This window comes from Castor canadensis, chromosome 2, assembly GCF_047511655.1.
Source record: "Castor canadensis chromosome 2, mCasCan1.hap1v2, whole genome shotgun sequence".
NCBI lineage: Eukaryota > Metazoa > Chordata > Mammalia > Rodentia > Castoridae > Castor > Castor canadensis.
The window spans coordinates 23,932,013-23,947,018 of NC_133387.1; the positions used below are offsets into that span (position 1 = coordinate 23,932,013).

At 38.6% G+C, this 15,006-nt stretch overlaps 1 protein-coding gene across 1 annotated transcript in view; it reads left to right on the top strand.

Moving 5' to 3' along the window:
- The window catches only part of Copg2 (COPI coat complex subunit gamma 2), a 146,751-nt gene that overhangs the window by 94,210 nt on the left and 37,535 nt on the right, over positions 1–15,006 (top strand). The window contains exons 13-20 of the mRNA XM_020183816.2: positions 701–796; positions 1,091–1,334; positions 3,150–3,225; positions 4,062–4,165; positions 5,182–5,307; positions 6,186–6,248; positions 6,735–6,874; positions 7,366–7,537. Coding sequence (XP_020039405.1) covers positions 701–796; positions 1,091–1,334; positions 3,150–3,225; positions 4,062–4,165; positions 5,182–5,307; positions 6,186–6,248; positions 6,735–6,874; positions 7,366–7,537 — 1,021 coding nt within the window. The remainder of the gene's footprint in view (positions 1–700; positions 797–1,090; positions 1,335–3,149; positions 3,226–4,061; positions 4,166–5,181; positions 5,308–6,185; positions 6,249–6,734; positions 6,875–7,365; positions 7,538–15,006) is intronic.

Consider the following 15,006-nt stretch of genomic DNA (forward strand, 5'->3'; position numbering starts at 1 on the left):
GCCTATAATCCCAGCTATGTGGAAGGCATAGGTAAGAGGAGCATGGGTCCAAGACTGGCCCTAGGCAAAAAGTATGAGACCCTATCTGAAAAATTAAGCAATAAAGGGCTGGGGTGTGGCTTGAGTGGTAGAGTGCCTGCCCAGCCACCCCCCAAACACTAATACTCTGTCTGCTTTTATTGCTGTAATATATTGTCTTCTATTTCTGACCAGGAGTCTTATTTTCTACTAGCACCCATGAAATTGTGGCAGATTGACTTGTTAGCTGCACAGAGGGTAAAATCTCATACCCTTCACATTTCTTGACATTGGTCTTTAAATTTGTGGTAACATTGCCTTACAAACTATTTTGTAAAATAGTTTGTGCAAGGCTTTTTCTATTTCCTCTCTGGGAATCAGTCTGTTCAAGCTTTTTATGGGTCCTGCTCACTTTAAGAATTTGTATGTGCTTATTTGCTTGGGACAAAGGGATGAGATCTCTTGAATAAACTTTATTTTTCCATTGTTTTTCACTTTGCTGCGGGGGGATCTCCTTGCTGATCTTTTATGAAGAACCATTATTATCATTTTAGGTAAATACAGCTTGCAGTAAATCACAGGGAAAGTATGCCTAGAAGTTAAAGTTGTGAAGATGTGTGTTTTTAATAGGTGGGGGTCGTGCAGTCATTGTAAGGTGAATGTTCTGTTTCTTTTTCGGCAGGTGGTGGTTGTACAGGCAATTAGTGCTCTCTGTCAGAAATACCCTCGGAAACACAGTGTCATGATGACTTTTCTCTCCAACATGCTCCGAGATGATGTAGGTGGACTACTTTTTACACTTAAATTCTCGTTATTATCATTACCTATCACAGTGTTTTAAGCATAATTCTGTATCATCTCAGTATGCTCTCAGATAGTATGCTTAATTCCACTTGCTGTCTTATTACTAAACATGCTATTTGCTTGGAGGGAAAAAAAAACTTGTTTGTTTTAAATGAAGGGAGGGCACTGAAATTTGAGTATCTTTAAGTTATGCGTCTTGGAGTATAATAAGCATTTCTACAAAAAGTGTCCTTAGAACAAGTGGCAGTTTTATCTTCTCTTTTGCCAGGGAGGCTTTGAATACAAGCGTGCCATTGTGGACTGCATAATCAGCATTGTGGAGGAGAATCCTGAGAGCAAAGAAGCAGGTCTAGCCCACCTGTGTGAGTTTATTGAAGACTGTGAACATACTGTTCTAGCTACCAAGATTCTACACTTGCTGGGCAAAGAGGGCCCCAGAACTCCTGTCCCCTCCAAGTATATCCGTTTCATCTTTAATAGGGTCGTCCTGGAGAATGAGGCTGTCAGAGCTGGTAAGTCACGGTAACACTAACAGTGATGTAGTTGCTTGTCTGTGGAAATACTTACCTCAAGAGGGTGGTAATGAAATTGGAAAATAAATTCGCAAGATTTATTTGATGATGGGATTGAGCCTAGCCTGGGCCCAGCTATATAGCTTTTCCTTTTTGTTCCAGTTTCCATCAACATTTTTGTCTTGGATTGAAGACAAAACCCCAGGCTTTCAGTGTGATAGGAATGCTGTGGTGGCTCCCCATTCCCATCAGATGAATGTGTACTGAGTTTGTCGGGGGCGCATCTGTGTATTTATATGTGATTCTTCCTCTCTGATCTTCCCTGCCCCTTAGCATATGAACAGGTGCGTATCTCTCCCATTAGAAATGCAGAACCTCTATAATCCCTTGTCTCTTATACTTTCCTTCCCCTTTGAGATAATCTTGAAATACCATTAGTAGCTGCCTCCCAAGAACTCATTTTCTGTTTACTCTTCAGCTCAATATAGTTTAACCTTCTCCCTTAACACTCTGAAGCTTTTTTTCAAAAATACTTAAAAACTGGCTGGAAAAATCAAGTTAGACTCAGTTCTTATCCTTGTTCACCTTTCAACTTTATGTGCTTATATTTACTAAATACTTCACGAAGCCTTCTCTTCCCTTGGTTTCCACTGTAGCTTGTATTTTCTATAGTTCTTCAGTCTTACTTTTAGAGCGTCTCTTACCAGGCCCATTGATTAAAATGTTAGTTCTCTGTAGGGTTTCATCTTTTTGATATACACATTCTTCCTGGTGATAATTTTCAGTGCTCTATCTTGTATATCCAGTCTACCTAAGGCACTTTAAATACAAACTAACCCAAACTGAAATCTCACTTTATCATCCAGAAGATAGAAACTTCTTTCACTGCTTTACAACCCCTATCTTTATTTTTTGTGGTACTAGGGTTTGAACTCAGGGCCTACACCTTGAGCCACTCCACCAGCCCCTTAGTCCATTTCTTAGCGCAGTCATTGTCATTGGTGATGATTTAGGTTCTCATTCATTTCAGATGCCTAGTGCTGGTCTGACTGCTTCTAGTCTCACAGATATCTAGTCATTCTCCATACTCTGCTTTAAAAAAAAAATCTTTATAATACACCAGTTTACCCCATATCTGGTGTCCTTTATTAACAACTTTGAGGTTGAACTACATCTGAATTTTTATTTATCTCTCATCTCTCACTTGTAATCATTTGTGCTCCATCACAGGTCCAATGTCAGCCTTGCTCTCCTGGGTCCAGTAATACATCACGCTTTCTTTTCTGGGCACAGGTCATTTGTACTCATCATTCTGTCTACCTTTGATACTCTTTTCCTGCCTTTTCCCTCTGGCTAATGCTACTTTTTCTTCAAAGTTTAGTTTAAGTTAGTGTCAACTCCTTGTTTTACTCTCCACCACCAATTCTGTTGTAAGTCTCATTCTCTGTGTATTCACCCAGTACTCTCGATAATAGTTCTGTTGAAAGAAAAAAATTAATAGTAGTTTTTATACTTGGGGCTCACTGTTTGAGATTAGAACTTATGAACTATATATCATCACATCAGATGATATATAAGGAGTTGCAGTGGAGTGGAGACATAGCTCCTACAGAAAATACACATGATTCTTTTTCCTTGATGCGTGGAGGATTTTTTCCTTCATAGAGCTTTCTAGAGCTTGCAGAAATAAGATGAAGGAACACTCGATAAAACAAGAGACTTTACCTCCATTGAGCACTAGCTGCTTCTTTAATTTTTTTTTGGATGATTATTGCTCAACTCTGAGACACCAGTATTTATGTTGCTTTATTATAGCTGCTGTGAGTGCTTTGGCTAAATTTGGGGCTCAGAATGAGAGTCTTCTTCCAAGCATCCTTGTACTTTTACAAAGGTAAGTTTAAAAAAAAAAAAAAGGTCTTAAAAAAAGTTCTGTATGGCTAAGTAGTAAAATCCTCTTTGTTGTACCATACCAGATGTATTGTAGGGCCCAAGAGAGGAGCCGATAGAGTAATTTAGAGGCATATAGCTTTTGTTCTCTCTGATAATTATGTATGTGTGAGATACATGTAAAATTTGAGTTTAGATTTCTCTTAGTATGATTATGAGGAAGTAATCTAAGTATATGCCCTTTAGTTTGTATCATAGGCACTACCTTCAAAGAGATCTTTGTGGTTCATATGAAGAGTTGAAAATACTAGGTTTTCATGGTCTGCATAACTCCCTGTTTGGTGCAAAAGTGACTTGTTTTAGCAAAAAAAGATGCATTTTATAATTGAGCAGATAAATCACAAACCAAAGCTGGCTGGCTTAAATGAGACAAATTGCCATTTGAACACTAGCAATGCCTAGATTCTGAATTCTGTTTATCTTTTTAGTATCCTTGGAAAGTGTAGTATTTTCATTTTTAATTATAGAGAGGTCTAAGTCTTTATCAGGATCATGTGGTTGCAATGCAGGAATAGATTCTAAAGTATCTCATGTGGCTATGCTATTTGTAGTTATTTAATGCCTACTGATGTAGTGCTTCTGATTTACAAAAGCAGTATTTCTTTAGTAATTCAGAATAGTTCCTAAGATTTAGTGGAGACTTTAAGCCAGTGTTGGCTATTGTTGAGCTCTTTTTTAAAGGTAGTGTAAGATGACCAAATTGCGTCCTTTAGGTATAGTGGCAAAGCTATTGGGATCTTGGGGGTATTGAAACATGCTTATTCTGTGTCCCCTTGATAGGTGTATGATGGATACTGATGATGAGGTACGGGACCGAGCAACCTTCTACCTGAATGTGCTGCAGCAGAGGCAGACAACACTCAATGCTACATATATTTTCAATGGTCAGTGAGAGCTAAGAATATAGACAAATACACTTTTGCTCCCCACGTAGGGTCTTGAAAACATATTTTTTGATTTTGCATATTACCTGACTCCACCAGGTAAATGCTTCGTTTTTTACTTTGAATGTACTTCCATTTCTAGGAAAATATTTCATAATTTGGCAATGGAAATTCCTAAGAAAAATCTGTAGGAATGTATTTCTTGCTGGGCGCCAGTGGCTCACACTTGTAATCCTAACTACTCAGGAGGTGGAGATCAGGAGGATCATGATTCAAAGATAGCCCTGACAAATAGTTTGTGAAATGCCCAACATGCAAAAGGGGCTGGCAAAGTGGCTCACTTGGTAGAGCACCTGTCTAGCAGATGAAAGGGCCTGAGTTCAAACTTCAGTATCATATATATATATGTATATGTATATATTTAAGTGATATATGTATATATAGATACATCTTAAAGTATGTAAGGCTGTAAAGAATATTGCTTATTCTTGGTTTTTCTTAATCTCCTTCTTAGATTATTCTACTTTTTTCCCTTTTCTTATGCTTTCCTTGCTCCATATAGCTTAAGGTACTTTACATTCCAAGAAGTACTTACATTTTGTTGAAAATTTGTATACTCTTCTCCCATGTTTCCTTGAAATCTATTAGGCAGGGTTTGTTTTTCTGTTTTTTGTTTTTTTGGGTTGGTTTTTTTATGGTTGGTTTTGGTGGGAATGGGGTTTGAACTTGCTTACAAAGCAGGCCCTTTACTCCTTGACCAAGCTTCCAGAACATTTTGCTATTGTTATTTTGAAGGTGGGGGTCTTATGAACTAGGATCCTCCTGATCTCAGCCTCCCAAGTAGCTAGGATTACAGGCATGAGCCACCAGTGCCTGGGCTTATAGGCAGTTTTATATAATAGCCTTTATTTTAATAATATGAGTTATAGAGTTTTAAGTTATGGTGTCTTTCCTTCAGAAAACATTACAAATCATTGGTAAGAGGTTATAATGCTGAGATTTGTCTACATTTGCAGGCCTGACGGTCTCTGTACCAGGGATGGAAAAGGCCTTACACCAGTACACACTGGAGCCTTCAGAAAAACCCTTTGATCTCAAATCAATTCCTCTTGCTATGGCTCCTGTCTTTGAACAGAAAGCAGGTAATAAATACAATTAATTCTGTTAGTTTTTCTGTCTATAAGTAGTTTTTCAAAACTAGTAAATATTAACATATTTTCTCTAATATTTGTTTTGCTTATTTAATTGTTATTCCTAAATCTTTCAGATCTAAAATAGATGACGTTTTTGGTTAGGGTTTTTTTTTAAGTGTCCTGATTTTTGCATAAAATTGAGAATGTGAAACATATCCCAAGATGAAAGTTTTGTTTTTGTTTCATTTTGGTTCTTTTAATGCAGTGTTACAGCATTTGAGGTTAGTTGCCACTGCCACTGTGTATCTCAGAGTAGTAAATAGTGCTATTACCACCTATTTTTGTTTTCTGAGTTTCTTATCTCTTAGTTTTTCTGTTGGAGGTTTGTCTTAAAAGAATGTCAGACAAGATCATAAAAATCATTTCTACAGAATGGGTAACAAAAGTAGGAGAAGAAGAATAAACAGAAAAGAAAGAAAGAATGTATTTAGTGGGTAGAACAAAGAAGAACTGGGAATGAAAGATCTTAGCTTAATTTTCATCATTTTCAGAGGTTTTTTGTTGCTACTGTCCCTGTTTTGATTACAAAAAGATTTGTTTTATAAGTTTGTTCTCATTTTATGAGTAACTTTTATACACTACAGTCTATTTAAAGCAAATTCTACATTTTAGGGCTTACATTTTCTTTTATATCATTATATTCACTAAATGCACTTTGAGTTCCCCCCCCCAAAAAAAAAACAATAGGTGACAGAGAACCTATTGGTATAATTTAGCAATAAGCCATTATATAGCTGCCAGAGGTTTCTACCCTCATTTCTTTCTGTCTGCATTGTTAGCTTGATAGTGGAGGAAGCTCAGTTGATTGCTCATATCTTTCTTTGTAGAAATCACACTTGTGGCTCCTAAGCCAGAAAAGTTGGCTCCTTCCAGGCAAGATATTTTTCAAGGTATGATGATTTGATGGGTAGAACTAATGATCTATAATTCCTAAGCATTGTAAATATAGTAAAGTCTGCTGCTCTTGTTCAATTTGATTAGTGTGAAGTTCAGGAAATTTTTGTGTGGCTGAAGATCATAGGTTATAGTTGCCAGGACTAACTAGAGTCCATGAACTTTCCAATTTCCAATTACTAGTTTACTAACTGGGAATATTGTTCTTAGGTGTATCTTCTTGGTTAACAGGAAACTTAAATTGTAAGAAGTTGGAAATTTGGTTTCTTTCTTTTGCTTTTAGTAATTCAGCATATATAAACTTGTTAACTTAAAAGGTTATTTCACTTAAGCTTGAGGACATGTTGAGTGTTCAACTATTAGTAAGGCAATAGAAACTAGAACATTTTTCCATTTTATGAAAACCAAAACATTTTAGTAAAGTCTCTGCCTGTCTTCTTTATATCTTACTTTCTTCCTACTTTTTCTTTTTTTCTTACTAGAACAATTGGCCGCCATTCCTGAGTTTATGAATCTAGGACCCTTATTCAAATCTTCTGAGCCCGTTCAACTTACAGAAGCAGAGACAGAATATTTTGTTCGATGTATCAAGCACATGTTTACTGATCATATTGTGTTCCAGGTAAGATTAGTACCTTTGATTCTTGTAGGCATTTAGTATAAACTGGTATGCTTGGAGACAAACATCACTTCCCCTTTTACGTTCTGATTCTAGTTTTTTGTATTAAGAATTGATTTAGGGCTGGAGGTGTGCCACAGACATTTTACTAACAAGCTTGAGGTCCTGCGTTCAAACCCCAGTACCGCCCAAAAAAAAAGATTTAATGTAGCAACAATTCTAGTTTTATTTCCAGAGATATAGAGATCCCTTCATTTGATGGAAAAGAGAGAAAGGGAGGTGGGGGCAGGGGAAGGAGGAAGCTGAAGGGGAAGGGGAAAGAAAAGAGAAAAGGAGTAGAAGAAGAAAATAAATGTTTGAAACCTATAATTTTATCTAGAGAGGCAAGATACAGTGAATTCCAGAGCTGAATTGTAGATTATGAGTGGGAAGGAACAGCTTGCTTCAAAACAATTCTTACCCTTCATAACTTTACCCATTTGCTGACTTTGCAGTTTGATTGTACCAATACTCTCAATGACCAACTATTAGAGAAGGTGACAGTGCAGATGGAACCATCAGATTCCTATGAAGTTCTGTGTTGCATCCCAGCCCCCAGCCTCACATATAATCAACCAGGAATATGTTACACTCTTGTTCGATTGCCTGATGAGGATCCTACAGCAGGTACTAATCCATAGAAGGCAAAAGATATTTATGTAATTAAAAATGCATTACTCTTGAGCTCCAAGAATGTCTGGACAAATGTTTAGTGTTCAAGAATATGACTCTTTTCCATAATTTAATGTAATAATGGTTATATGAGTGTATGTATGCCTGTGTGTATATAAAATTGGTTACTGCTACAGAAATATTAATTTTAAAACTAAGTGAGTAAAATTTGCTGACAGTTTAATCTTAAAAGAGAAACTGAATGTATACAGTGGTAGTCCGAAAAGGATCTCAGGCTTTCTATGGGATTGATGCCTCCTGTGAAGAATCATGACCTCTGATGTTTCTTTCTAGGGCATCCTGGAAAAATGTGATTACTTTGCAGATAGCTGGCATTTTAAAACACACCATTTTTTGAAGGTCCTGTAGCATAAGGCTATTGTCTGAGACTGTGTTTCACCCTAATAAGTAGCTTAGCTAACTATTATATATCCAAATTTGAGAAAGGTTTTGTCATTTACTTGACCTTGTGCGGTGTGTGTGTGTGTGTGTGTGTGTGTGTGTGTGTGTGTGTGTGTGTGTGTGTTAGGGGAAGGAAGCTAAAAGAGAGCCAACTGCTTGTGTCAAGTATTTATAAAGTTGGGGATTTGGAAAGATCTTGTGCTCTCCCTCTTGTAAATGTCAGGTATCTGTTGTACTTAATTTTTCTAGTCCACTGTGTTCTCTTCCCACTTTCATTGCAGAAACACTTACAGTTGTTACCCAGTTTTCATAGAAATAAGCATACACATCACACTGATGTTTTGAACAATTTTTACTACTTATAAGTACAGGAAAAACAGATAGAGGGTTAACAATATTAACAAATATTGGGGAAGTTACAGAGTTACAAGAAATCATAAAAGTACTAGTAAGTAGTTATCCCTGGTCATCATTTCAGTTACATCTGGGGCTTAACCTGCTTTCTTTTATAGCCCCTCTCCTAACTCCCTTCTTAGATGTTGGTCCTGGGAGCCCCTGCTGTGTTGGGCGCTAGACCAGGCTGCTCAGACTCTGGCACGAGGTAGATTCAAGTTGGCACCATTGCTGAGTCTGAATCCCAGGTTGTTCCCTCCAGGACCACCAGGGTGGTCCTGGGTGGAACTGTATGTCTGTTCTACAGCCACCTTGGATCTGTAACCTCCTGGGTGGGAAGGCACTTTCCTATCTGGCCTCTGATATTTCTCCTTTGTACTTTAGGCCATTTGGCTTTAACCTCTAATTACCTCCTTTATCCCTTTGTGAGGTTTTTCTAATTCCATTTCCTTATAGCTTCACTTTCTTTCCTGGTCTGTTTCTCTCTCCAGTTAGTTGTGTCTGAAGTGTGTCCACTAGCCAGTAATTAAGCTGTCTGTACTCTTAAGTAAAGCTAGTTTTTTGGGTTTTTTTCACTTGTTCCAAACTAATATCTGGGCCCACCCTTTTTGTAGCTTTGTGGTTTTGCCATCATCCTGGGAGACTCTGCATTTTATCAGTTTTTTCCAATAGCCATTTCTCCTTGCTTCAGAATTCCTCCTATTGACCTTCTCATCAAGTTTCTGTTTTTTTAAGGGATGATATTGCTTTACCACTTAATTTCAGAGGGAAGTGAAATGCTGAACCCATTGAAAAATCCAGTCCTTCCCAACTGAGTAATACTAGCTCCTCCCATTTTCACTTTGATAACTTATAACTCAGGTGCCCCACACTCCAGGGAGTAGAATTAACAGAACTCAATAAGTACAGTTTTACAATACCAAAATACACAATACCAAAAACAACAATATTGAAATTACAGAAGTTACATATATGATAGGAAAACAACAACAACAAAATATTTCCACCAAGAAGGGAAGAATAGAGAAAGTTTCCTCATCTCTCTTCACTAAGGAATTTATTCTTTGTTAAACATAGATCTCACAAATTAGTCCAGAAATTTCAACCTTTGGTCTGCTGGCTAGGGATTTTAATTTTTGCTTATAAAGATTTGTAATCAGAGATTTTTTTTCTTTTATGTTAAGCTCACAGTGTTTCCTGGTCAGCGATAGAATTTGGTTACAAACTCTTACCAATGCATCTTGGAAAAAAGGAATGGAATCTTGTCTTACACTTGGACTTTTAAAGTTAGGCTAGCATTTTTACCCTGTTTAAAAACAAACTCCTTTCTATTCTTTAGTTTTTGTTGAAATCTCCAACTTTTAATCCATGGCCAATCTAAAGTCTTTGCTATGCAATGAAAGAAGTGAAATGCTAGGACATAAATGGTAATGAAAGTCTTTCACCCAATCTTTCTCTTTTTTTTTTTCATTTTCTCATCTCAGGTAAGTCCAAATTTTACCAGTCACCTCAAAATTTATCACCTATAACATATCTCACTTCAGAAAAATATTTTTCCTTATAGTTACAGGGAAAAAAACAGAAATTCTTGGTTGTGATTTCCTTCAACTTGAAAATAATGTATCATAATAGAAAGGAATGTACATTTTATAGACAGGTGAGAATTTGAATTCTGGTCCTGCTACATACTGGCTATGGTCTTGAACAGATTATTTGATCTGTGTAAGCCTGTTAGGATTATTGTAAGGATGAAATAAGTATGATGTTTGACATGGCTCTGGACACATAGTAAATAATAGACACTATTTAATTCTGGAATTATCTACTTTTTCCCTTCATCAGTTTTAAAATCAAGTCTTCCACATTTCAAAAGACACTATCTTCCATTATCCTCCAAAAGGTTGTTACATCAAATATACCTTTTTTTGCTCAATTGTTAAACTTTTCCATTCCCCCTTACTTAATAAGTGTACAAAAACCTACCCTATCTGAAAACATTTGCCTTAACCAAAACATCATATTCCATAACATCTTCTCTCAAAGCTTGGGAAATTTCTTGGAAAACTGATCATAGGTCTTGACTTAATCACTCCCATTTATTATCTTAGTCCTCTAAGAATTACTCATTTATTCACAAAGTTTTAGAGAAACTTCTAAGGCAACATTCTTTGTTAACATCCACTCTCATTTGGCAACTTCCTTTCCTCTGAATATTTCTTAGACCAGTAACAGTTCTACCAATTGTTCCCCACTTTGGACCTTCTTAATATCCCTAACTACCATTTTTATTCCATTGTCTATTCATAATCATGTCAAACCTTTATTACTTTAATTTATTGTATTATCATGCTAGGCTTTATGACATCATATTTTTCATCATCTAGAAATATTTCAGTAATGCAAATAACTCATTTTAAACAGTCCTCCATAGAAAATATCCATACTAAGATAAACTTCAACCGTATAGGTATGTGAGTTTCCTTTCACTCTTTTTCACTTAGAAATACTCCCTGCCATATAACAAATCATAATTCTTTTATTTATACTTCACTTTGGGGCTTTCTGCCTACACTTCCTTTAAGTGTATCTTAAATTTAGTTCCCACAACAAATCCAATGGACTAAAACTTTCTCTCTGTATCTGTAGTCTGCCATCCATTATTTTTTGTTCAATATTAATCATCTTAGAGTATGTTTGTTTTTTTTTTTACATTGACTAACCTCCACTCACTGGGTCCACTCTAATAAGCCTTGATAAAACTTTGCATTTTCAATGCTAAGCACTGAACTTAAATTTTTGTTCAAATACTGACAGAGCTGGATTGGCAAGACATTACTATTCACATTACTATTCAATCACTGTTTCCCCTGAATTTATTACTGTAACTTGTTTAAGTCTTAATATCAGTATTCCTAAAATTTGACCCATTATGAAACTTTCCAGGTGTCCCAGGATCTGACCGCATTCCCAGTCAAGAACTCCTTATTCACTTTCTTACTCATCTTTACCTACTCTTACTTTCCTCAAACTCACTGAAATTTCTGTCATGCTCTTTTGAGCCATCTCCCCAGCCTCGTCGATGTACTATTCAAGATGATGAGATATATGATCCCCCATCGTCCTCATTGTCTGTAATCTTGACTGATAACCTTACTTAAATGATGCTATCATTCCAGAAGACTACTTCAAACATGGTGTACCCAGTCACTCCTTCTGCTCCTCTGCATTAGGAAAAATAAAAATAAAAACACCTGCTCTATTGGTGCTGCCCAGGCCCTGTTTACTCTTCATTGAAATAGATTCCCAATGTGAATATGTATGAGCTTCCTCCTTACCTGCTATTAGTGCTCAAATGTTTCCATCCTCTTAGCTTCAAATATACTCACCTATATCCCTGGTTACCAGGTGCATTTTTTTCTGAATATTGCTGATCAAGCTCTCTCTTCAGAGGCCACTTAACTAATTTATCTCTTACGTGATCATTTATTATCCCTGCCCCTACCCATACATCAGGTGATTATCTATGGAGCTTTCAGTCATCCACCAAATTCCCTATTGACAACTCAGTTCTCCACATTCCTCGTTTTCCCTTACTCTGAAATGCAGCGAAGTTTAAAGGACAACACTAGTGATCTTATCAACTCTAAATTTTGTAAATAATTCCCAGGATGATTTGAAAGGAATACTGTCCTGTAACCCCAATTTCTTCTGTTTCAGTTTACTAATGTTGTTGGAGACCATGTTAAATATATTTCAATTTATATTGAGCTCTTGAGTTTTCGTTGTTTTTTTTTTTTAAGTTTTTTTTCTTTTTTCTTTTTTTTTTTCTTTTTTTCATTTTTTTTTAAAGACAGGGACTCCTTGTGTAGCCCAGTCTGGCCTTGAACTGGCAGTCCTCCTGCATCCCTCTCCTGAGTTCTGGGGTCTCAGGTATACCAATACCATGCCTGGCTCACATTTGCATATTTTACAGTTATCATACGATTTCTAATTCCTGACCTCTAATGGTTTCTGTCAGTACCTTCTTAATTGGTTGGCTTCTGTTTGTATTTACTCATTGGGGAAGTTGTTTGCACAAGATGTTAAGGGTATTAACCCACTTGCTTATCTCCAGGCATGAATTTCTCTATATACACTGGTCCTCCACTCTGGCCATGAAATCCTGCATGTCACTGACTTATCCCTAGAGATGTGACAACACTACTCAGTTTTGTAACACTGAATTCTGCCTTCTGCTTCTCCACACTGTCTCTTTTATCAAGGTCAACCCCAGCAAATTAGGGAAGCTCTATCTCCTCCTGAACTTTTCATTTCCCATCAATCACCAGACCACATTGCTTCATGAATACCATCAAATGGCTACATCCTTCAGGGTCTCTTCTGAACCCAGATAAGGACTTAACCATAATGGCAGTCCTCCACTGCCCAGACACCATTTTATGCCTATGTATTTTCGGAGAGAATCTTCCATTCCATGCCAGATTCAGTTGTACCTCCCATATGACTTTTCAGTCAATATATACACTCACAAGTCTTGTCCTAGGTGTCTGCTCCCTTCCTGACCTGCCTTCACTACTGCCACCTTTGCCAGCCTCCGTGCACATGCAGTACTGAGTCCACCCGTGTCTGAATTCACCCAGTCTATGCTGGCTCCTCAGGTCAACCATTAAAAACAGTTGTTGCCTCAGATGTAGCATTTCCTCTGATATATTCTGATCTTACCATGTCCTTTACTAACATGGTAGTCCCAGATTTTCTAGATGCTACGAACACCACAACATCTGTCCCCATAGGTTCCTTCTACCTCTTCATCATCCTCTCTCTTAACCACGCCTGTGTTCAGTTCATTCCTGGGTTTGCTCACCTGTCCTCCTCACTTTCTATTCTTGAGAGTGCTTTCCCTCATGCAGTGCCTTCCCTGAGCCTCTCAATAGCCTCCTCTCTCATTTGCTGGCTCCTTCACCTGCTGGTTTTCCTTCTTGCACAATAACCACCTCTCTCATGCTCTCCCATATGTTGCAAACTCCTCTCCTCTCCTGAGCACAGCTGATCAGCCCTCCTGCTCTAGTCTCTACTACAGAGTGAATTACAGTCACATCCTCCCACCCACCCTTCTATCAGCTGACTTCTTCATTCTGTAGACCTGTAGGTGCACATTCCCCTCTTGACCTGACCCCTGCATACACTGTTCCACTACATTCAGTCCTCTGAATGAGATGGACCATTCCAAATCTACACGTGCTACCCATCAGCCCTTACTCATCTCCATGTGGCCCAGGGCATGGGTTCCTTCTGAATCCTCACCACCACAGCTCCCTGTAAACTTTCTCATTTCCATTCTGAACATGTCTACAGATAACGAGCTCAGGAGTATATGCCTCTGATTATGCTACCACATTCGTGTCACCCGTGCTTTTGTCTTCTACCCTCACTCCTGCCCTCTCATATATCTACCCCACCACTACACCAACATGCCCACCCTCAACCTGACTTACTGCTGGGCCTCACAGCTCTCTTCCCTGCCTCCTCTCTCCTCTTCCCCCTCCTCAGCACTCACCTCTTTTCACAAGCTTGCCTCCAGCACTGACTCCTTTTCCCTCTGTCCTTGCCTTTGTTCTGGATAACCAGGCCCACACAAGTATCTGCACTGTGCTGTCCACCTCTCATGCCTACCTCCTCCATATCAGTCCTCAGCAGGGACCGAAGTGGTGGTGCTGCACTCCCTTCCCCTGACGAGGGATGCCCCCCAACAGACCTCATCCTTCCAGGTGCCTCTCAGCTACATTCAGTTCCTTGCTATCATCCTCATCGTGGACTGACAGGACCTCTTCTCCCACATCCGACAGTCATGACTCTGATGCCTCCATCTACCTCGACCTCATAGGAGCTGTCAGCTCACCCTCCAGTCCTGTCCCCATCTCCGTTCTATGCCTTCCACCTCCACCAGTGATTCTCACCCGGGGATGTATGACCCCCAGATGGCCTATCAGAATCATCTGTGAGTGAGTTTACTGTTGTTTAATGTTTGTGAGCAGATCACTGCTCCCTCTCTGATGTTCTGATAGGCAACCTGGGGGCCATGCCCACAGCCCCCCACGGGTGGAACCCACCCCCCAATCCCTGTTAAGAATCACTGCTGTGGATGACCTTCCCTCTACAATTTCATGCCTCTATAGCTTTCTACTGTTGGCCATCTAACATTCACTCAAGGATATAACCTCTTCCCTCTCTGATACAGACCCAGCATCTCCACTTGGAACCACCACATTGCCTTTTTTTTTTTTCAGATCTGGGGTTTGAGCTCAAGGCCTACACCTTTAGACACTCCACCAACCCTTGAAATACCCTTGGGGTATTTCAAGACAGAGTCTCGCAACTATTTCCCCAGGCTGGCTTTGAACCTCAATCCTACTGATCTCTGACTCCTGAGTAGCTAGGATTACAGGTGTGAGCCCCTGGCACCTAGCTACATTGCCTTCTTTGTTAATCCTTGATAACAGGACCTGAACCAACCCCAGTCTGCACAAAATAGTTCTTTTGAAAACACCCCTCTACCACAACTGATAGGACACTGGGCAGCTGTCAATATAGTTGATTCAAATATGGTCTTCTGGAGATTACTCCTGTAC